At 48.7% G+C, this 23619-nt stretch overlaps 1 protein-coding gene across 3 annotated transcripts in view; it reads right to left on the reverse strand.

The window, feature by feature from the left end:
- LOC147016670 (uncharacterized) overlaps positions 1 to 23619 on the reverse strand; it is a 96897-nt gene that overhangs the window by 43162 nt on the left and 30116 nt on the right. For 2 of the 3 annotated variants that reach the window (XM_085845555.1, XM_085845554.1), the window contains exon 2: positions 9577 to 9760. In XM_085845555.1, coding sequence (XP_085701681.1) covers positions 9577 to 9760 — 184 coding nt within the window. The remainder of the gene's footprint in view (positions 1 to 9576; positions 9761 to 23619) is intronic. The other variant, XM_085845557.1, reaches the window with a different exon arrangement.

Genomic DNA, 23619 nt, shown 5'->3' on the forward strand with positions numbered 1-23619 from the left:
ACCAAATTTCATCTGGATCCATCAACAACTTTTTGAGATATCCTGCACACAAAAACAGACAAACAAACAGATAGACAAAAAGGGGTGAAAACATAACCTCCTTCACCTTTGGTGGCAGAGGTAATAACGAATGCTAGACCAATATAGACCAAAATAGAATAACGAGACCAATAACGAATCCCCATGCTAGCCCAAGCACATCTGGGCCTGGTGAAAGATCTTGTTATTTGTGCATGCTTGGTTAAATGAAATGTGTACCCCATCTCTAATGTTTGCTGCTCTGATACTTTAAAATATACTTTATAATGGATCATCGCACACTGATGGTTGTTTTATAATGATAGATATAGTGTGTTAGTTAACTGTGTAACAATATAATATTTCTTTATTCCACTTGGTTGGCAATTAAATAAAGCTGCCTTTGTTCAGGCGCCAGGGAGTCGGGCACCAGTGAGACACAGGAATGCTTAATTCTAATTAATGAATAACAAATTTGCTGTGTAGTAAATTTCTCGGAATCACATAAACACAGGGCATTGTGATGTTGAAATGAAGTATACATGATGCAATAGTTGTGGAGGGGGAGCACAGCGAAGCAATGCAAATATCTGATAAAGCTTGAAAGTACTCAAGGACAGACCATATGAATTTGCATTTGAAACAAATAGTCATGACCACAGCCTTGAAAACATTATATTTGTCCATCAGAATGTGATTGGTGAATTCCCTTGCATGTGAGTGGATCACCCTCCCATTTCTGTTCCCTATATAAGAAACTCTGTTTGGAACATCAAGACAGAAAGCAATCACATTGCATTGATTGTATTTCTCCACGATCATGTATTAAATAAATGATTCAACCTGTATTGTGACTGGAGTCACTCAAGTAAGGTTTTGAGTTTTCCACCACAGTATCTTCCTCATTTTGCTGTGTTTCATCCACACAAACCTGACAATATTTGTGTGGCGCTCGACGGCAGTGCTACCTCTCGTGATGTCAAACTAAATAAGGAACTACATTCTGGTCCAGACCTCATCAATAGTCTCCTCGGGGTATTAGTGCGCTTCAGACAGGAACCCATCGCCATCATGGCTGATGTAGAGCAAATGTTCCATTGTTTCTATGTGCATGAGGATCACTTAGACTATCTATGATTTCTTTGGTTTAAGAACGACCCCAAAGTGGACATCTCTGAATTTCATATGACGGAGGGTGCATGTATTTGGGAACAGTCCCAGCCCTGCCATTGCTGCCTATGGACTATGTCAAACTGGTGAAGAAAAATACGGATGCGATGCAAGACATTATGTGGAAAGGAACTTCGATGTTGATGATGTTTAGATGAGCTTACCTACCCCTAATGAAGTCATAGACCTCCTGACTCGTACCAAGACGATGTTGTCTGCTATGAATCTACATCTGCACAAAATCACTTCCAACAGCATGGAAGTGATAGCTCACTTTCCAGACAGTGAGTATGTTAAGGATTTAAGTGACCTTGACCTTGGTGCTGACCCGCTACCTGTTCAGTGGTCACTTGGAGTATCAGGTCAGGTCAGGTATGGGAGCATGTGCCAGAACAGCACGTCGCTGCGTCCACTTTCCGCCGGTACTCCAGGGGCCTCCGTCTGGCCATCCCCCAGGCAGATGCCAGGCCCATCCCCATCTCCTTGAGATGATGGTCAACCTGTTGCAACCATGAGGCACGTGGTCGACCCACTGGCCTCCTCCACTCATTAGACTCCCTCGCTGAGAGAATCTGGTGAGCAGGATCAGAGTCAGGAAAACGAGCCACATGTCCATACAGCTGCAACTGACGCTCACGGACTATGCAGGTAGCAAATCTCATCCGAGTCTCTCTCAGCAACCGCTCGTTGGACACAAAATCTGACCAGCGATAGCCAAGGATTCTCTGAAGAGACCTGGTACCAAAGGAATTAAGTCTCCATCTCAGATCCTTGGTCAGAGTCCAAGTCTCGCACCCATAGAGCAAGACTGGAAGTACCAAGGACCTGAAGACTCGGACTTTCGTCCTCCCGCACAGGTACCGGCAGCGCCACACCCCATGATCCAGTGAATCCATGACTCCCCAGGCCCGACCCAGACGTCTATTGACCTCTGACTCGCAGCCAGCAGAGACATGAATATCACTGCCAAGGTAAGTGAATCTCTCCACGACCTCAACATCCTCACCACAAACAGACACAGACAGGACAGCAGCATCCAAGATGTCACCGAAAGCCTGGATCTTAGTTTTGACCCAAGAAACCCGTAATCCCAACAGCTCCGACTCCTCATTCAGCACCTCGAGGGCCCCCAAGAGGATGTCTAAAGTCTCCGCAAAGATGACTGCATCATCTGCAAAGTCAAGGTCCGAGATCTTGACATTCCCAAATGACGCACCGCAACTTGATCTCTCCGACATCCTCCCTAGAATCCAGTCCATACAAGTGCTGAAAAGTGTGGGGGCAAGTACACATCCCTGACGAACTCCAGTAACAACTGGAAATAAGTCAGAGATGGTACCACCACACTTCACAGCACTCTCAGTACCAGAGTAGAGTTCAGACATCAGATCGATCAGTTTTGGTGGCACCCCACGAAGACCAAGAATCCTCCAGAGGACATCCTGATTCACTGAATCGAACGCTTTACAGAGATCAACATAGGCTGCAAGCAGCCCCTGCCAAAACTCTCGTCTGCGTTCGGTGAGGACACGAAGTGCAAGGATACGGTCAATCGTTGACCTCTTTGGTGTAAAGCCTGACTGCTCTGGATGCTGGTGCTCAAGCAGATGGTGGCGAACCCTATCGAGAATTAAGAATTAAGAACGTTCTTGTTGGAGTATCATGGGATTTGAAAACAGATGCCATCATATTCACTGTTCCCGACATGGACAAGGCCTTCATGAAGCGTGGAGTTCTTTCTTCCATCAACAGCATTTACGACCCCTTTGGTTTCTCAGCACCTATCGTTAAGGGAAAGATGTTTTTACACCAGATGACCTTCCCTGACAACACCAGAGCTGCACTTTGATGGGATGAACCACTCCCCGAACATTTCAAGAAATAATGGGACAACTGGTGTGCCTCTCTCACCGTACTCACCAATGTGAGCGTTCCACACACTTATTGTCCGAATCCAATGTCTGAAAACTCATGCCATGAGTTACACATTTTCTCAGACGCATCGACTCAGGCAATTGGTGTTTGCAGTTATTTGCAGCTTATCAGTGGTAACGGTGAAGTCCTCGGAGGTTTTGTTGCAGAAAAAGCAAGGCTGGCACTGCGAGAAACAAGTATTCTGCGTTTAGAACTCTGTGCCACTGTTCTGGCTGTCAAATTGGTCAATGATATCACTGACAAGCTTGACGTAGAACTCAACTGTCACTTTCCACATGGACAGTCGTCCATGTGGAAAGATATATAAACTGGTGGTGCTCAGATATATATAAACAACAAATCTCAGAGGTTCTTCTCAATGGAACTATGTTGCAACCGAAATTAACCCGGCAGGCCTGGCCACTCGCTCTGTAAAGGCCTATAACCTGATGGAGTCATTATGGCTGTCTGGGCCAAGATTTCTCTGGGATTCCAAACTACCCATTAAACCCGCTTTGCCGCTGTCGAGTTGGTTAATGATCTGGAGTTTCGTTCCATCGCCATATTAGCCACCAAGCATGAACATTCATTGGGAACACAACGTTTCACACGTTTCTCAAAGTGGAAGTTCAAGACAATGCCTCTTCGTGCACCACCAGGCAATTTCAGTCGTCTTACAGATATCTTCGGCTATCAGTGGCGACGTATACAGCATTTGGCGAATAACTTCTGGTATTCTGAATACCGATGCTGATGGAGTGATTTAAGTAAGAAAAAGTGAATTAAACCTCTGTAAGTGTTGGTTAAACTGCCTGGAGCATTCTTACTCAAAAATCTGGACAGGTAGGCTGTTCCAGGACAATGCGTACAGTAGTGAAGAAGGATCTTAGTCTGTATCCCTACAAAGTCAAAGTGTCACAGCAGTTGAAACCAAAAGACAATCAACGATGAAGTAAGTTCGATTTCTTCTGAAACACTTCAGCATGTTCTTGAGAGCTTCTTGTTCTGCTGCCGTGAATGCATACATTTTAACGGAAGTTATCTGACAGCAGTCATTTTCAAGAAAATAATAAGTGTGAATGTCACCAATATTTCTATCTTATGTTCTTTGAAATATCTGGCATCCTCAACTGTTTAAATAAGACCCGTATCTTGCCAAAAGGTGACCACGTGTGACTTCTTTAAGGTCACACTGAGGTGAACAGAACTGCTATCCACCAGGAGTGACTCCTTGAGGAATATCTGCCTATGAGAGATTCCAATGAGAATCGTTCTACAGAGTAACCATGAAAAATATGCGTTTGCCTCATAACGTCACCAAATGACGTCATAATGTCTCAAGCTTGACATATCTAGAAAGTACTCATCGAGGTGTTCAATTTGAGGTATTACACGATATGGTACCTAAGATTTCAAAATTTGACCTTGGGGTCAAAAACTTTCGACCTCCAGCGCTAACCATGAAGGTCAAGGCCGATCGCCACCAAAAAATAATCAGCTGAGCAGCAGACCATGAACTATATTCCCATGAAGTTTGAAGACGATCCGATCAAAATTACTCAAAAAATAAGGGTTTCGTCGACTCCCCTGATTTGCGACAAAGTGACCTTGACCTTTGACCTTGACCTTGAAAATTTTATGCGCTGAAAGGGACCTCTATAGGACTCTGATATGCGAAGTTACAAAAATTTCCAATGATAACTGTGCTCTGCAGAGTGAGCGATACGTGATTACAGACAAAAAAAAAAAGTAATAATAAAATAAAACATACAAGCTGACTAACATATCTTGCAAAAACTTCGTTTTGGCAAGATAATAAAACAATTTATCAACAAAACAAATGTGTTCATGAATTAATTGTCACCCTGAAGGTGAATAAAAATGACAGAGAAATCCGATGGGTGCGCTTAACCCAGACGGTAACGATTCCATTGGCTATTCTTAATCTATTCTTCCTGAGGCAGGAACACAGGACAGACAGAAGAGTTGTCAGAACTGTGTAGCATGGGTGTGTGAAGTCTTCCCTCTTTGAATCGTCAGGAGGTGCAACACACCTGGTCAGGTCAGGAGGTCTGGTCTCGCAGATGAGCAAGCACACCAATGATGTTTGGCAGCAGGCCAGTCCTTCAGACCCTTCTCACCTTCTCCACCTGTTTGGCACTTCTCTTCTGGCGTGCCTTGTCTGATGAGCGTGGCGTTTCCCTCTGTTTGTTTGCGTCTCCCTGCATCTATTCTGTGTGCATCCTGATGTAGCTGTCTTTCTTTGCCAGGCCCCTCTAACCAGAGCATGTTCAGGGGTCTGCAGCTAGCTCACATGGACGCATCATGTTGAAGGGCAGTTGTATTATGTAAAAGGACAATGGGAGTTATTTGAGAGTTAAACACAGAGAGAGGGGAGACACAGAGACACAGTTAAACACAGAGAGGGAAAAGAGAGGGGAGACAGATACAAGTGTGAGGGTGATGGGGGGGAGGGGGGGTTGCCTCGACATCTGATCCAGGTCGTTGCTAATTTGGGTTACAAACACACACGCTAACATTCATTAAGAGGTAACTTGGAAACAATTAACCCTCAAGTCATTTTCATACCATTAGTCTTGCAAAGAAAGTCCATTAAATTTGTGGAAATTATGTTTGCATCAGGCCAGCCACTCCTCTTCTATGCCAGAAACAATCTCTGCCATGCGGACTTGGAGCCCTACAACCCACCATTATAGTCCCTCTTTCTCTCATCCCCTCTGTGTACTCTCTTCACCCTCTCAATATTCCTCTGCATGATCCTTCCCCTCCTTTGCCCAAATGATTGGTCAGTACAGCCTCAATGTTAAACTTACTTCATCGTTGATTGTCTTTGCCAATCAGTACAGCCTCACATGATTGGATTGTAGGCAGCTGGCCAAGATTGTGTTGATTAACACCCAAATTAGCAAAACAATATGATGCCCACATGACGTTCATTTTTAACGTCTCTTGAAACAAACAAACAAAAAAGTCAGGTGTAGTTGGGAAAAGATATATGTTCAGAAAACAATGCACGTCAAACCAATTAATTTGTCACATGGAAAAAGACCCACATTTGATATTTTGACCCAAGAGTGGTCTTCCAATAGGACGTTCCTAATGGTAGCCCACGACTCATTGGTTGGATGTGCCTTATATTTCGTCAGTACCCCCCTAAATGTGTTTGGTACGTTGGCGGTTGTATTCTGGGACCCGCCTGAGTCATACTAAGGATTTAACAAATGGCACATGCTGTGCTGCTTCTTAAAAAAAAACAAGTGAAATCCTTCAATGCAGCACGTGTGGTGAATCAAATGAGTACACTAATGTTAAAATATGCAATTTATGCTTTTTCAGTTGAAAAACAATTAAAAAGCATACTTAATATTTGAAATGTAAAAATCTTGTTATTATTGTGATAAGCACCTTTATATATAACAGAAGGAATGAAATCGTTCGATACAGCGTGGCAGGAGGCCGCAAAAGAATGATTGTAAGTAAATTTCAACTACTAATGCATGACGAAACACTTGTTTATGGCTAATATTAAAGAGAATGATGGCATAAGAAGAACTTAGCCTGGAATCCTCGTGCAGAACACCGCCCACACAACACACGTGGTGTCCTTTGACCAATCAGGAGCAGTGCAGTTACAGTATCGTTTCCTTCAGCTCGATTGGTCTTGCCCTGCACGTGATGTTTTCGGGGGGTTTTTTTCATTCTTGTTGAATCTGAGGAGATTATTTTTTCGTTCTTGTTGTAAGTAAATTTCAACTACTAATGCATGACAAAACACTTGTTTATGGCTAATATTAAAGAGAATGATGGCATAAGAAGAACTTAGCTTTCTGCGTTCGGCGCGAAATGCCATGGTGGACGGAAATGACGTCTTTCGTTCGTTCGTTCGTACATGAGGGGAGCGTTTCTTCGTTTTTTTCCGTCAAGCAATAAATGAAATGTTTTTCACATATATAACACATTAGTTTCACAAATTTCCATTGAAATACTCGGGTATTTCCATCAATTGTCGCCATTTCCATCGAGGTTACGCACTGCATCTACCGGACGGCCATCATTGGCTGTCTTGAGGCACGTGGGGGGACGGGGGGGACGGCGGGACACCGGACCCACCGGAGACGTGGTAGATGACGCCGGGGACATTTCAAACTCGGTGGAATTGTATACAGTGTAAATGATAACATAACAACAAGCATGCATTGAGGATACCTAGAAAAGTGTGATTTTCACAGCAAGATGGTGAATTAAAAGCCACCATCGGGGCCATCAACAGATTAAACAAGTCAGAGAATTTAACAATCCAGATCCTCATTGGGTAATATGGATGAGAGTAGATCTGAAAACCAGCGTCGACTCATTCATTCACTCACACACTCCACCTTTACAATAGCTTTTCCTGTTTCTTTGGGAATGTGTGAGGCTAATAAGTCACCCAATAAATTCCCACATCCATATATAAATAATGAAAAATACGTCAATAATGGTTCATACTGTATGCAGTCATGCGCCGCATTACGACATTTCGGTCAACGACGGACCGCATATATGACGGTGGTCTCATAAGATTATAATGGAGCTGAAAAATTCCTATCGCCTCGTGATGTCATAGCGCTGCCAGTCATATAAAAGTAAAGTATAGCACATACAATTATGTACAGTGCATAATACTTGATAATGACAATAACTACAGTGTGGCCCCGTTATAACGGGATCGTTGAGGTCCATAAAATGTCATCTCGAAAAAAAAGCGGGGTCGCGCTAAATCGGGATTCAAGAAAATCAGCGTTCGCACTGTTCGAACATTCGCACTGTTCCGAAAATATATCACACAACTGACAGGTGCTCGTTTCTTCATTTGTAAATTATAACATCGATGCAATGATTATTTATAAAATCCAAACGCTATTTATTCACCTTTCTATAATCGATGCAAGAGAAGATTGTAAGCAGCCACTAACAACACACATGGCTGTCATGAACAGCACAAAGGTAAAACTACCGTGTCTTCCGTCGATCTTGGATGTGTGTTGCAATTGCCTACAGTATTCAGCACAGTAACATGCTGTACAGGTTTGTAGCCGAGGAGCAATAGGCTATACCATATAGCCGAGGTGTGTCGTCGGCTATACCATCTAGGTTTGTGTAAGTACACTCTATGATGTTCGCACAATTATGACATCGCTTAACAACGCATTTCTCAGAACGTATCGCCGTCGTTAAGTGGTGCATGAATGTATAGTAAAGGTTAACCTCTCTAGTCGTCATTAATTAATTTATATGCGGATACCCTTCACACACAGACAAACCTCCTCTATAAGGACTTGAAAAGAAAAATATATGGCCCATGACAACAACAAGCCAACTCACAGACAAACACAATGAAAAGGCAACACAAATTATAAAGCACATGATAAGTCATCTCAAATTTAGACAAAATAGTAATACACATTCAAGATTTAAAAAATTAACTTTAGTTAAATTTGACAAAAAAATGTCAATATAACCCGACAACTTTGTTGGCCGATATAACCCGACAAGGCCAGTTGGGTGCTTGAGTCGAGCCCATAGACCTTTCAGCATATCTCAAACCACTGCCACTGTGGACAAACACACTCAGGGACAGCATGGAAAACTTGGACATTCTTCCTCTTTCAAATACAGCACATGGCTGTGGGTGGCATAATTAACTGAGGGTGTGTTTGTGCTGCCTAATCAGTGCCCCCTATAGGTTAGAGCAGGAATTTGGAATATGTTCAGGGTTCTGGTGCGAGCTTGCCGACTCTTTTTTTAACGTTCGCCGACCAAGGAAACCGTGGGATTTTTAACGTTCACCAACTCATGCTGGCAGGAAGGATGCCCAGTTCAATGTCCATCCGTGGAATGGCACACTCATGAATCACCCTGCCTGTGAAAACTTGGACATAATTCACATGCAAGGAACAAAATCATCTTATGGTTAAATTAGATGCAAAAATGTTTGGGTTACATCAGACAACTATATGGAACTGTTCTTAAGCCCGAATAAAGCGCAATATCTTAAGGCCGATAGTGCACCTGGGCGTACTACTTTAGAGTTGTCTGCCTGCAGAGGGAGACCCACACACATCTCGTTTTCTTCACACACAAAACACACACACACACACACACACACACACCACGGAGGTCAATGTCCACAGGTCAATACTAGCAGACAGGTGAACAGCTGGCATAACACTCCTCATGAAGGACAACGGGTTCAATGATGCAACATCCTGCCTGTGAAGTAAAGGCATCAAGAATTTAACCCTGACATGATATCAAACCTTCTCACCCCTCCCCCACCCAGCCCACCAAAACAAAGCCTCTAACCCCTCCCTGCACTGTATCAGTACATAATACCATAGCCAAAGTTCAGATTTGAATGCCGATTTTAAAAATGACCAACAGCTTCACAAAAACACAGAGGATTAAAGTAACCTTCATGACCGATTTGCATTCCTTGGATGACACGAAGTAAGGTGGTCCAGCTTTTTTGAGCCAGTAGTGGATGTTTGATTTCTTGGATGAATTTACAGAACCTGGTTAGTCCAGCACGTTGTTGTGTGTACCACCGTTGAAAGCCATACTCAAGACATGTTGCCGGTTTCAAGTAAAATGGAGTCTGTTAAATACAGAACAGAATAAAAATAATATTAAGAACACACAAATTAATGTATACAGGCACAGCTGATTTTATTCTGAAATAATCAGAATCACTACAATTTAACACAAGTGGAGGGCAATTTACTTGATGCGTGATTTTGATTGGTTACATCTGAGCAAATTTACAATTGCAATTATAAGGGGGTGGACACTTATCCAACCAAGATATTCAAGTTTTGTATTTTTAATTAATTTCATGGAATTTGTAGAATTTTTTTTCAATGGGAAGTTGTGGGATATGATGTGTAAATAAAGGTGGAAAAAGTCTGATTTAATGCAATTTAATTCCAGGCGATAAGGGAACAGAAGGTGAACATTTTGAAAGTGGGTGTGGATTTTCTATAGGCACTGTATATAAGTGTGTGTGTGTGTGTGTGTGTGTGTGTGTGTGTGTGTGTGTGTGTGTGTGTGTGTGTGTGTGTGTGTGTGTGTGTGTGTGTGTGTGTGTGTGTGTGTGTGTGTGTGTGTGTGTGTGTGTGTGTGTGTGTGTGGTGCCAGTCTGAGAAGTAGAATTGTTAAGTGTTTTTGTTCATTGTACATTTTCCTGCACATTCGGATAACTCTGCTCTTTGTGCCCCCTGATAAATAAACCCCCAATTGTTCAATGTACCAGCTCGTTGTCTGTCACTTTCTTTCATTGACCCAGCACGGTGCGTATTGAAAATTAGTGAGGCCGTTTGGGCCAGTAAGTTGTCATTGGGACCGGCACGGCTCTGGTAATTCCCGTTCGGTACGCCGGACCCTAGTCAGTACAGGCGACTCGGTTCGGACAGAGTCGGCCGAGGGTGTGGTTTCCCCGGTAGCTGGATGGTGTGAGTACTTAGGTAAATTGGAAAAGACAAGTGGACTCCACCTCACGCCGTCAAAATATTGGCGACCACGGTCCTTTAAGTGACCAATGACCTTTCGGACTTATCCGAGAGTCACGACCTAAATTCCGGGTGTTCAGTGGGAGACGGCTCTACTGCTCCACCTCGTGGTCGTTTATCGCCACCGAACCCCGGCCCTATATATATTGTTGTGGTCACCAAATTCGCAAACCACCATTCAGGTCCCTTAGGTGAGGTATCTCGGTAAGTGCATGTGTAGTTAGGCCCAAACCCGTTGTCTAGTGGGAATACATGTCATTTATGCGTGCTGCGACTCTTCAGGATAGCCGTTTTTCTTTTACTATCTTTATTTTGGACCAACCGCCATGATCACAACCACAACATCAACCACCGACCACAACCACCGCTTCACCACAACCGCCACGACCTTCACGTCATACCTCGCAACCGTAGCATCGCCACCGTTCTTGCCCCGCTGTGGGTACCGGTGTTGGACTCGCGCAGGGCGCACGTTGAACAGCGTGTACAAAATCACGGATTTTGTGCTTCAAAAACGGATCAAAAACGACACACGCCCACTTTTTGCCGTCCAATCGGTGAGCGAGGGGCGATTTGGCCCCGCCTCCAGAACGATCGATATATGCAAATTTGTGGATCAAAAAGCCTTCACGCCCACTTTTTCTCGGGCCAATGGGGAGCGAGGTGAAAGGTCAAAGGGAGGGGGTCAAAGGCAAAGCTACGGGGGGGATAAAAGGACGGTGTTCGTCAGTCAGGGGATGGAGAAGGAGTTGGAGGGTGGAGAGTCGAGTGTGGAAGTCTGGAGCCCGAAGCCTGCAGTAGCTGGAGAAGCTGAAGAGAGTCGAACGAGGAGAGCCCAAAGAAGAGTCCAGGGTGGAGAGTCCAGAGGTGGAGAGGCGGCAGCGGCGAAGGCAGACGAGGGGGTGCTCGCGTCGGTGCCAGGAGCTGCACGCCCGAGGGAGGCCGGCAGCGCGACCTGGCCGAGGTGGAGATGCACACCAGGGATAATAAAGATCCTCTATACCCCGAGCATCAGCAACCCCCTCCTGTTTCCCCCCGTGCTGAGATAGTGCGACCAAGGGGGCCCCTTTTTCCCACCCCCCTGCCAGGCACTGTCCGCGAGGCCCGCGGAGTGCGGCGCCATCGCCGCTCCGCGTCTCATCACCAGACGGGTAGGCGCGACCCGGTCTCGGCCTCAGGCCTGCCTCATTCTTGGGGGATTTCTTTTCCTTGGTTTTGGGTATGTGTTGTCGGCGCCGTCTGTGAAGTAGAATTGTATAAGTGTTGCCGTGTGCTCGGTAGTCGGTATTAGCTCTGCACTGTGTTTTCACTTTTATATTTGCTTTTTGTGTAAATGGAATTGTGTTTTCTTTTTTTTGTGTGCTTCCCGTGTGCCGCGAATAAATGTGCTTTATTGTTGAACTGTTCTCCCGCTTCGCTTCGTCTTTTCCCCCATTGAACCCTCATCTTGCTTCACGTAAAGGGTTGGTAGTGGGCTGAGTACGCCCGATAATTAATCGAACCGTCGAGGTCGACGATAACACCGCTCGGTTATTCTGATAGTACGGAACGGGTCGCTTAAGTGGCCCGTGTCCGAAGTCGACCTGCGGCGAGGTGCGATCGCCCGGTCTACCCTCCGCGTGGGTACTTAGGTAGGTCGAATTTGGCGAGCAACCCTATCCCACGCGGGGGCTGATTGGCTCGATCGCGGTGAGACCAAAAGGTCCACCCGTGACTGGTTCCCGGCGTTAGTCCGAGAGGGTCACGACTGGATTGTCCGTCCGGTGGGCGACGTGCCGCGATTCGAGTTACGTGGCCGTTCGCACGCCGGCGGGCGCGGAATCCGCAACACTGGTGTCAGGTCGTGCGATACAAATTCATCGCCCTCCTCGCGGCACTGGTATCGGAGAACAGGAAAACAGGCTCTCCTGTCTCCGGCTGAATTCACGGGAATCGGTCCAGGGTGAGAGAAGCGACCCCCGATTCCCTCCAAATTACGAGCGAGCAAATTAACCCTTCACGAGAAGCAAGATGGCGTCTCAAGGCGAGCGGGAGCCGGGGGTATTAGAAATGGATGTAGAATGTGTAGAATCCATGGCTCAGGATGGAATCCCCGAGCAGGAAATGTTGATTGCGCAGGAACACGGACTCGCCCAACTGAACCCAGGGCCCGAGGTGGGTGCGGCAGCGGCCGCGGTGTATGACACCTCCCCCCCCCTCTCCACCAAAACCCTTCCCCAACCCTTGCCGAAACGGCTCAGCTGAGTGCATTCAACATGGCCCAGCTATGCGCCATGCTGGCGGCAATGAACGAAAAGATGAATGCGAAAATGATCGAAAAGATGGATGCGAATACACAACAAATGAACAAAAAGATGGATACAAATACAAATGAAATGAAAAACGAAATGAACAAGCAAATGAATGAAGTGAAAACGACGATGGATGCGAATACACAGCAAATAAACGGAATGGAAGCAAACATGAAGGAAGAAATGAAAGAGCTACGGGGTGAGACGCAGAACATGGGCCGATGCCTGCAGGCGGGCATGAAGGCCGTGACAAAGGAAATAATAGTGGAGACAAGGGAGGTAAAGGGTGAAGAGTTGGCAGAGACACGGGAGATAGAAAAAATAGAGGAAAGACTACACGAGGAAGACGGGGTAAGTGACGCACACACACACACCGAGGTAGTGGAGGATATTAGGGGTGAGCTGGCGGACTGGGTAGAGACCCAGTGCGAGCACCTGGATGGCCTCCTCCAGGAACGAGGGGAGGGAGTATGCCCCCTTGAGGCGAGTCACGACCAGGTGAGTTCGGTCGTGCTTTGCGAGGTTGAGGGGACGGGTGCTGTGGACGGGTGCACGGAGAGCTTGGGGGTGTAGAGGCCCCGGAGACCCTTGTGGGGACACGAATCCCCAGTGTGGTTGTCCCTGTGTGTGTGGTGCAAGGTGTGAGTGCGTCCCCGTGTGTGGAAGCGACCCCGTGTGTGAGTGGTGTGGTGGCGATGGTGCCAGAGTGCGTGCTTCCCAGCACGCCGTGTGTGGAAGAGGCACCGTGTGTGAGTGTCGCCGTGTGTGTGAATGAGGCACCGCGGTTGAGTGCCCCCGCGTGTGTGGATGAGGCACGGAGTGCGAGTGAGGCACCGCGGGTTAGTGCCCCCGCGTGTGTGGGTGAGGCACCGTGTATGGAAGAGACCGCGTGTGTGAGTGTCGCCGTGTGTATGATTGAGGTACCGCGGGTGAGTGCCCCCGCGTGTGTGGATGAGGCACGGAGTGCGGGTGAGGCACCGTGCGTGAGTGAACGGCCGTGTGCAAGGTCGCTGTGTGCCAGGGAGACCGTGTGTGTGAGAGAGCGGTATGAGAGGGAGATGTCGGTTGGCATGCGGGAGCACGCAGCCGTGTCTCCCCGTGTGAATGTGATGGAGTGGACTGTGTGCGTCGTAACACGCAGGTGTGCGTGGGTTGAATGGCGACGACGACGGCGACAGAGGAGAGAAAGCCGAGTAGCGGCTGTAGTTGTTTCGGGGACCGTGCCGGGTTCGCCCAGCAGTGAGCACGCGGTTCGTGCTGTGCAACGCACGAGACCACCACGTGCTCGCTTGCGAGAGTGAAGTCCCGGTCCGGAAACGCACGCGGTGGATTTGCCGATCCCGCGGACGGACAAAGTTTAGGCAGGTAAATGGATTTGGACCGGACGGGTTCTCCACGCGATCGTGTGTGTTAAGCTCCAACGGGCAAAGCACATGTGTTCGCGTGGGGAACCCCTCGAGACGTGTGGCTTGTGTTTTTTTTTTATGCGCACGGTGACGCCATGGCTGCACGTGGGGTTGGAATTCGGCAGGAGGGGTATCTCTGCCGGATGGTCCCGTCCAAGGAGGGACGAGGAACACGTGCAGCTGCATGACGTCACGGCCAGGTGCAAAGTGCGCGAGCTCTGAGTTGCCGCGCAGGTGCTGCGCATGGAAAAAAAACAAAAAAAAAACAGTAAGCCTCACTTTCGGGTGCACAGGATTCCTGGGCAAGGGGTGGAAGACCCCCTTACCCTGGGCACAGGATGGAAAACTAGTTAGGGGGAAGGGTTAGCTTAGTTAGACCGACTCCATGGGGCAGGGGTAAGTCCTCATGGAGTCCGTGGAATGGATTAGGTAGAGGGATTTAGTGAGCTTTAGGATGGGAAATAAAATGATTTGATGATTTGGAAACAGTGACAGACTTGTGAATGTGTAGAGGGGACGTAGCTTAGCTACGTAGTGTTAAAAGGAACGTGCTATAGTTTAAGGGACGACGTGGGAGAACGAGTTAGTTAGGGGAGGTAGTTAGAAGAATGGCAGAGTTCAGCGGTGAGTGTGTTGAAGAGTTAGTGGATTGGAAGCATGTGCTTGGTGAGTGAGTGAGGCCAGCGGGTCTGTGTGAATGGAGCGAATGGGGAATGCATGGTGCGATGAGTGATTGGGGGGAGGAGTGACTCCCGCCCAAGGGACCCCCGGGGTCAGTGTAGAGTGAGTTAGCTGGGTTAGTTAAATTGAAAAATGGAGGTCGTTTTGTTGTTGGTGGGAAAGTAGGCTCGAGACCCATTTGGAGGGGTGCAGGAGCCCTGTTGACGGGCTTGGGAGCGTGGCTGCGAAAGGTGAGTATCGCTGAGTGGGTACCCCGGGCACCAGGCTAGTCGGCCGCGGTAGGCCATGGGCCCATGGGGCGCCGGGATAGAGTAGTGGGCACGGGTGCGCCTGCTTGGTGCGGGGGCCCGCGGCGCCATTAGCCGCGTGGGCAGTGTTGTGGGCACGGGTGACCCTCGGAAAGGGGCCCGGGAGGCCGGCCTGCCACGTGTGCGTTTCAGGGGAGGTGCCATGGGGGGCACTCCCCGGTGTTAGGGAGCTGGTAGGCTCGGAGGCAGTGTAGTGCCCGGGGGTGCCATAGCGGGAGAATCGGCAGAGGGTCGTGCCTGCCAAAGGGAGCCACGTGTCCCAGCCAGGAGACCGTGTGAGGGCACGGAGAGAAAATTGGGGGGGCGAGGCCCGAAAATGTGAGGACACCAACACAGGCGACGGGAATCTGGGTTTATAGAACCAATAATTTAAGCGAGAGGCGCTTGTTGAAAGCCCCGGGGTAGTTTAGCAGTTAAATGGTTAGGGTAGATTAGGAGATGTACCCCTCCGCACCATCCATCCCCTCGCTCTCGTTGTGGGCCGCTGGACCCACTTTGGGTTAGATCGCCGAACTCTGGGGAGGCCATTCTGAGGCTTCGTTGGGCCTCGACACAGGACGTTAGCTCTCCCTTATTCCCCTCCGGGAAGGGAACGTAGGGGTTGGGAGTAGGCTAGGCGACAGGATAGGTTAGCCGAACAAGGACGATAAAGGGGGTTAGGGGACGATTTATAGTGGGGAAGTAAAAATAAAAACAACAAAAAAATAAGTTGGGGCTAAATTGGGGTTTGACAAATTAAGGGAGTGGGTATGTACAGTGACAGGCAAAGGCGATAGGTGGGAGGGAGACAGGTAGGTAGGTCCGAGCCCGCCTTCCAAGTGGCCAGCACCACCGCACTCCCTCCACCAACCTCCATTGAACGGCAAAGGCTGGCCAACTTCATCGGCTGGCCGTGTTTTGCTTCAAGGCGGAGGCCGGCCAACTTCATCAGCTGGCCGTGTGTTGCTTCAAGGCCTGTGCCGGCCAGTTCATCTGCCGGCTGTGTTTGCCTGCAGCGGCCTTCTTCTGCGGGCTGTGTTTGCCTGCTCACCTTTGCCATGCCATGCCCACTGCCCATGTGCACCAGCCCCGTTCAATTTTTGCTTTGCCCCCCCCCCCCTGTTCGTTTCCATGTGCGCCAGGATCTAAAAGCAACAGTTTGCAAGCTGCGAGAACTGCCCTGTTGGCAGCTACAACACGGGCCTGCAGTGGCGGCCCGTGCACCGTGTTTGTGTTCATCCATCCATTCGTTGTGCTCATTGCGTGTGCCACTTGAGCTGGCACGGAGACTGCGTTGTGCAGCCCATGCACCGTTGTGGTTCACTGCATTCAGTTCAAACCGTTCATGCATCCATTCGTTGTGCTCATTGCGTGTGCCACTTGAGCTGGCACGGAGACTGCGTTTGTGCAGCCCATGCACCGTTGTAGTTCACTGCGTTCAGTTCAAAAGGGAAGGCCTTGGACTGCGTGTGAGCAGCCAGCCACGTTCCCTGTCACCTGCATTGTTTGAGCCAGAGACTGCATGTGGGCAGCCTGGCTCCCTGCTAACTGCTTTTCTTTTGCAGAGTTCAGTGATCCTGGGCCATGGTTTAGTGTAAAATTTGTAAGTTAAGGTTAAGATGTACTGTAAATATGAGTGCGCCCCGGCATGTATGTCTTCGCGCCGGCAATTTTATTTAAGTCGTCCGTGTGAGTGAGTTTGTTTAGATAGTTACGCAGCCCTCAGGTTATTTATTTTGGGGACACGAATACCATGAATGTCGCACTCAGGGATCCGTAGGTAAAATGTACTAGGGGAAAACTACACATGATGGCACACGAAAATTTGACGACTCGGGACGAGTCTGTAAAAAGGGAAGGGGGTAGTGTTGTGGTCACCAAATTCGCAAACCACCATTCAGGTCCCTTAGGTGAGGTATCTCGGTAAGTGCATGTGTAGTTAGGCCCAAACCCATTGTCTAGTGGGAATACATGTCATTTATGCGTGCTGCGACTCTTCAGGATAGCCGTTTTTCTTTTACTATCTTTATTTTGGACCAACCGCCATGATCACAACCACAACATCAACCACCGACCACAACCACCGCTTCACCACAACCGCCACGACCTTCACGTCACACCTCGCAACCGTAGCATCGCCACCGTTCTTGCCCCGCTGTGGGTACCGGTGTTGGACTCGCGCAGGGCGCACGTTGAACAGCGTGTACAAAATCACGGATTTTGTGCTTCAAAAACGGATCAAAAACGACACACGCCCACTTTTTGCCGTCCAATCGGTGAGCGAGGGGCGATTTGGCCCCGCCTCCAGAACGATCGATATATGCAAATTTGTGGATCAAAAAGCCTTCACGCCCACTTTTTCTCGGGCCAATGGGGAGCGAGGTGAAAGGTCAAAGGGAGGGGGTCAAAGGCAAAGCTACGGGGGGATAAAAGGACGGTGTTCGTCAGTCAGGGGATGGAGAAGGAGTCGGAGGGTGGAGAGTCGAGTGTGGAAGTCTGGAGCCCGAAGCCTGCAGTAGCTGGAGAAGCTGAAGAGAGTCGAACGAGGAGAGCCCAAAGAAGAGTCCAGGGTGGAGAGTCCAGAGGCGGAGAGGCGGCAGCGGCGAAGGCAGACGAGGGGGTGCTCGCGTCGGTGCCAGGAGCTGCACGCCCGAGGGAGGCCGGCAGCGTGACCTGGCCAAGGTGGAGACGCACACCAGGGATAATAAAGATCCTCTATACCCCGAGCATCAGCAACCCCCTCCTGTTTCCCCCCGCGCTGAGATAGTGCGACCAAGGGGGCCCCTTTTTCCCACCCCCTGCCAGGCACTGTCCGCGAGGCCCGCGGAGTGCGGCGCCATCGCCGCTCCGCGTCTCATCACCAGACGGGTAGGCGCGACCCGGTCTCGGCCTCAGGCCTGCCTCATTCTTGGGGGATTTCTTTTCCTTGGTTTTGGGTATGTGTTGTCGGCGCCGTCTGTGAAGTAGAATTGTATAAGTGTTGCCGTGTGCTCGGTAGTCGGTATTAGCTCTGCACTGTGTTTTCACTTTTATATTTGCTTTTTGTGTAAATGGAATTGTGTTTTCTTTTTTTTGTGTACTTCCCGTGTGCCGCGAATAAATGTGCTTTATTGTTGAACTGTTCTCCCGCTTCGCTTCGTCTTTTCCCCCATTGAACCCTCATCTTGCTTCACGTAAAGGGTTGGTAGTGGGCTGAGTACGCCCGATAATTAATCGAACCGTCGAGGTCGACGATAACACCGCTCGGTTATTCTGATAGTACGGAACGGGTCGCTTAAGTGGCCCGTGTCCGAAGTCGACCTGCGGCGAGGTGCGATCGCCCGGTCTACCCTCCGCGTGGGTACTTAGGTAGGTCGAATTTGGCGAGCAACCCTATCCCACGCGGGGGCTGATTGGCTCGATCGCGGTGAGACCAAAAGGTCCACCCGTGACTGGTTCCCGGCGTTAGTCCGAGAGGGTCACGACTGGATTGTCCGTCCGGTGGGCGACGTGCCGCGATTCGAGTTACGTGGCCGTTCGCACGCCGGCGGGCGCGAATACCGCAACAATATATATATATATATATATATATATATATATATATATATATATATATATATATATATATATATATATATATGTATATTTTTTTTTTTGCGAATTCGCGCCCGCCGGCATGCGGACGGCCACGTGACTCGAATCGCGGCACGTCGCCCACCGGACGGACAATTCAGTCGTGACCCTCTCGGACCAACGCCGGGAGCGAGTCAAGGGTGGGGGTTTAACCTCACCATGATCGTGCCAATTGCCCACCCGCGCAGGATAGGGTTGCTCGCCAAATTCGATCTACCTAAGTACCTGCGCGAATGGTCAACCGGGAGATCGCACCACGCCACAGGCCGACTCCGGACACGAACCGCTTAAGTGGTCCGTTCCGTGCTACAGTGATAACCGAGCGGTGTTATCGTGTTATCGTCGGCCTTGACGGTTCCGATTAATTATCGGGCGTATTAAGCAACTACGAACCCTTTACGTAATGCAGGATGTAGGGTCAATTAAAAGGAAGGAGACGAAGCAAAACGGGAAAACAATTCAACACAATGCACATTTATTCCGCGGCACACGGAAAGCACGTATATACAGCCACAATAATCAAAATGCACAAATAAAGCGAAAGCAAGAGTTAAACCGAATACGCGTACACACGGCAACACTTATACAGTTTTACTTTACAGACGGCGCCAACACACATTTACTCAAAAGCAAAGGAAAGAAGCCACCCTCATAGACAAGGGGGCAGACGGGGCCCGTGGGCCTTTATGGCGTGGGACTTGGCAGAGCGAACGAGTCCCACGAGACCGTTGCAGGTTACCCGCACCCTCGCGGTGCGATGGTGGGCGAGCTCTCTCCGGCGCTCCTTATACGAACGCGCAGGTCCGCGCGACACAGCTGGCAGAGCGGCGCCTCCAGTCCGCGTCCCTCCGCGACGTCCGGACTCTCCACCGACTGCAAGCTCCAACGAGCGGGTCGCTCGATGGACCACTTCTCCAAGACCCAGACGGGCAAAAGACCATGAACCGCCGACTGACACTGACACTCTCACCGACCGCCCTGACAGGACCTCCTTTCAGCGGCGCCTCCGTGCGCCCTTTTATTTCCCCGGCACCCCGCCCCTCCTTTCGCGGCACGCAGGGGGGGGACATTCCACCAGAGAAATCGAGGCGGGAGTTGAGTTCCAACCGTCATTCTTGTTTACCAGAGAAATCGGGGTGGGAGTTGTTGTTGTTCCCTTTTTGTGTTCGTGGAGATGTTGACGGTTGCTGGCGGAGTGGTGAGGATGGCGTGGTTGTGGTTGTTGTGAAGCGGCGTTGTGGTTGGTGGTTGTTGTGTGATGGCGTTTGAGACGTGGTTAGTTCAAAATAAAGATAGAACAGAAAAACGCCTAACTCAAAGTGTCGCAGCCCGAATGAATCACATAAATTCCCTCAAGACAACGGATTTGGGGCGAACGACACATGTACTTAGAGATATCTCACCTTTGGGCCCTTCCTGGTGTAATGCGAATTTCCACAGCCATAACAATACATATATATATATATATATATATATATATATATATATATATATATATATATATATATATATATATATATATATATATATTTTGTTGCGGATTCGCGCCCGCCGGCGTGCGAGCGGCCACGTAACTCGAATCGCGGCACGTCGCCCACTGGACGGACAATCCCGTCGTGACCCTCTCGGACTAACGCCGGGAACTAGTCACGGGTGGGCCTTTCGGCCTCACCCCGATCGTGCCAATCAGCCCCCCGCGTGGGATAGGGTTGCTCGCCAAATTCGACCTACCTAAGTACCCACACGGAGGGTAGACCGGGCGATCGCACCTCGCCGCAGGTCGACTTCGGACACGGGCCACTTTAAGCGACCCGTTCTGTACTATCGGGATAACCGAGCGGTGTTATCGTCAACCTCGACGGTTCGATTAATTATCGGGCGTATTTAGCCCACGACCAACCCTTTACGTGAAGTAAGATGGAGATTCAAGAAAAGAAAAGACGAAGCGAAACGGGAAAAACAGTTCAACATAAAGCACATTTATTCCGCGGCAAACAGAAAGCACACATATACAATTATACACCAAAAGCAAATGTAAAAATAGAAGAAACACACAATTCTGCACAAAAAGCAAATGCAACAATGCAGATCTACTACCGACTACCGAGCACACGGCAACACTTACACAGTTTTACTTCACAGACGGCACCGACAACACATATACTCAAAGCAAAAGAAAAAGGGACCACCCTCCACTACAAGGGGGCAGACGGGCCTGGGGCCGAGACCGCGTCGAGCCTACCCGTCTGGTGATGAGCCGCAAGATGGCGGTGGCGCCCCGACTCCGCGGGCCTCGCTGGCACTGCCTGGAATGGGGTGGGAACGGGGCCCCCTTCTCACACTATCTCAGCACGGGGGGAAACAGGAGGGGGTTGTTGATGCTCGGGGGAATGAGGATATCTCGCTGGCTTGGGTCCCGCGACGAGCGTCTCCACCGCGACCTCGGTCGCGTTACCGGCCTCCCCTCTCTGCAGCTCCCCGACTCTGACACGAGCGCCCTCTCGACTGCCTTCGCCGCCGCCACAACTCTCCAACTCTCCACTCTTCTCAACTCCGTCCAACTGCGTCCAACTGCTTTCCTCTTCTCAGAAACTCTCAACTCTTCCCAACTCAACTGCCAACTCTTCCCAACTCAACTGCCAACTCTTCCCAACTCAACTGCCTTTTTGGCGAGCGAACGCGGCCCTTTATAGCCCCCGGGGCTTCGCTCCTTCACCTTTGACCCTTCACCTCTGGCTGGCTCCCCATTGGACAGAGGAAAAGTGGGCGTGAATGATTTTTGATCCGCGAATCTGCATATAGCGATTATACTCCGACGCACCTGGAGGCGGGGCCAAATCGCCCCACGCTCGCTGATAGGACGGAACAGAAGTGGGCGTGAATCGTTCTTGATCCGATTTCTTCGGAAAGGCTGGTGTTTTTTTGCACCCGCTGCTCGGTGCGCGCCCTGTACGAGTCCAGGATCGGTGTCCACAAGCGGCGCGGGAATGGCGGTGATGCGATGGTTGCGAGAGCGAGATGTGACGGCAAGGGTCGTGGCTGTGGTTGTGAAGCGGAGTTGCGGTTGGTGGTTGTTGTGTGATGGCTGTTGAGACTTGGTTGGTGGTGGTTGTGGTGGTAGTAATGGCGGCTGGTCCAAAATAAAGATAGTAAAAGAAAAACGGCTATCCTGAAGGGTCGCAGCCCGAATGAATGACATTTATTCCCTCTAAACAACGGGTTTGGGCTACTACACATATACTTACAGAGATATCTCACCTACGGGACCTGAATGGTGGTTTACGAATTTCGTCAACCACAACAATATATATGAGGGTGGTCCAAAAACAGCAAAAAAAAAAAATATATTCAGACGTTGTCTCCACAAGCCTTAATTATTCCACTATGATTCAATAACGCGCATAAAATTTTTTTAACTTGATCAGAGGTGATTTAGAGGTCGCTCCATATGATGACTGTTAGTTTCATGAATTGGTTAAATTAGGGTATGGTCAGGTACGATTACGGGTACTTCTGGATGTCCAAGGTGGAAATGGACTGCATTTTCGAACTCTATGGGGTCGATTTACTCTAAGAAATGACTGCACCGACATGGAATTCACTACCATTTCGAAAATATGACCGAAAACAAGATTTCTCATCACTGGAGTTGAGTAACTAATCCTACTCATTTCGATATTTTCTCATCTATAATTAATTTGTTGTCCGTCTCAACATTTCTTCAAGTAAATCGACCCCACTGAGTTCGAAAATGCAGTCCATTTTCACCTTGGAAGTTCAGAAGTGTACGGATTCGCATCTCACCATACCCTAATTTAATAAAATAATAACTAAATAAATAACTAACATATTTTTCGTGAATCATTGAATCTAAAACACTGGATGTTGGGCCGGCTAGAAATAAGTTCAGGCAGGAGTGGAGACAGCAATCGAGGCGGAGATGATAGTGGTATTTGGTAAATGAGACGAAATATTCTAATAGTTTGTAATTCCATTGATTGAAAAATTAGGGTATGGTGAGATACGAATCCGTACACTTCTGAACTGCCAAGGTGAAAATGGACTGCATTTTCGAACTCAGTGGGGTCGATTTACTCTAAGAAATGTTTGGACGGACAACAAATTAATTATAGATGAGAAAATATCGAAATGAGTGGAATGAGTTACTCAACTCCAGTAATGATAAATCTTGTTTTAGGTCATATTTTCGAAATGGTAGTTAATTCAATATCGGTGCAGTCATTTCTTAGAGTTAATCGACCCCATAGAGTTCGAAAATGCACTCCATTTCCACCCCGGACATCCAGAAGTACCCGTAATCGTACCTGACCATACCCTAATTTATTCAAGTCATGAGACTAAAAGTCTTCATATGGAGCGACCTCTAAATCACCTCCGAGCAAGCTAAAAAAAATTATGTGTGTTATTGGATCATATTAGAATACTTTTAAGCTTGTGGAGCAACATTCTATTTTTTCGACTTTTTATGGACCACCCAAATATATATATATATATAGAAATGTATATCTATACATTAATACTGAAGGACCAATTTTGTGCTCCTCCTCACGGTCGCGTCACGTTTTTCTTGTTACGAATTCGCGCCCGCCGGCATGCGAACGGCCGCTTTCCACTAATAGTAGCCGCTCGCCCACCGAACGGACAATTCAGT

The sequence above is a fragment of the Eptatretus burgeri genome, chromosome 11 (genome assembly GCF_056783735.1).
Source record: "Eptatretus burgeri isolate ZD-2024b chromosome 11, Ebu_testis_v1, whole genome shotgun sequence".
Lineage (NCBI taxonomy): Eukaryota > Metazoa > Chordata > Myxini > Myxiniformes > Myxinidae > Eptatretus > Eptatretus burgeri.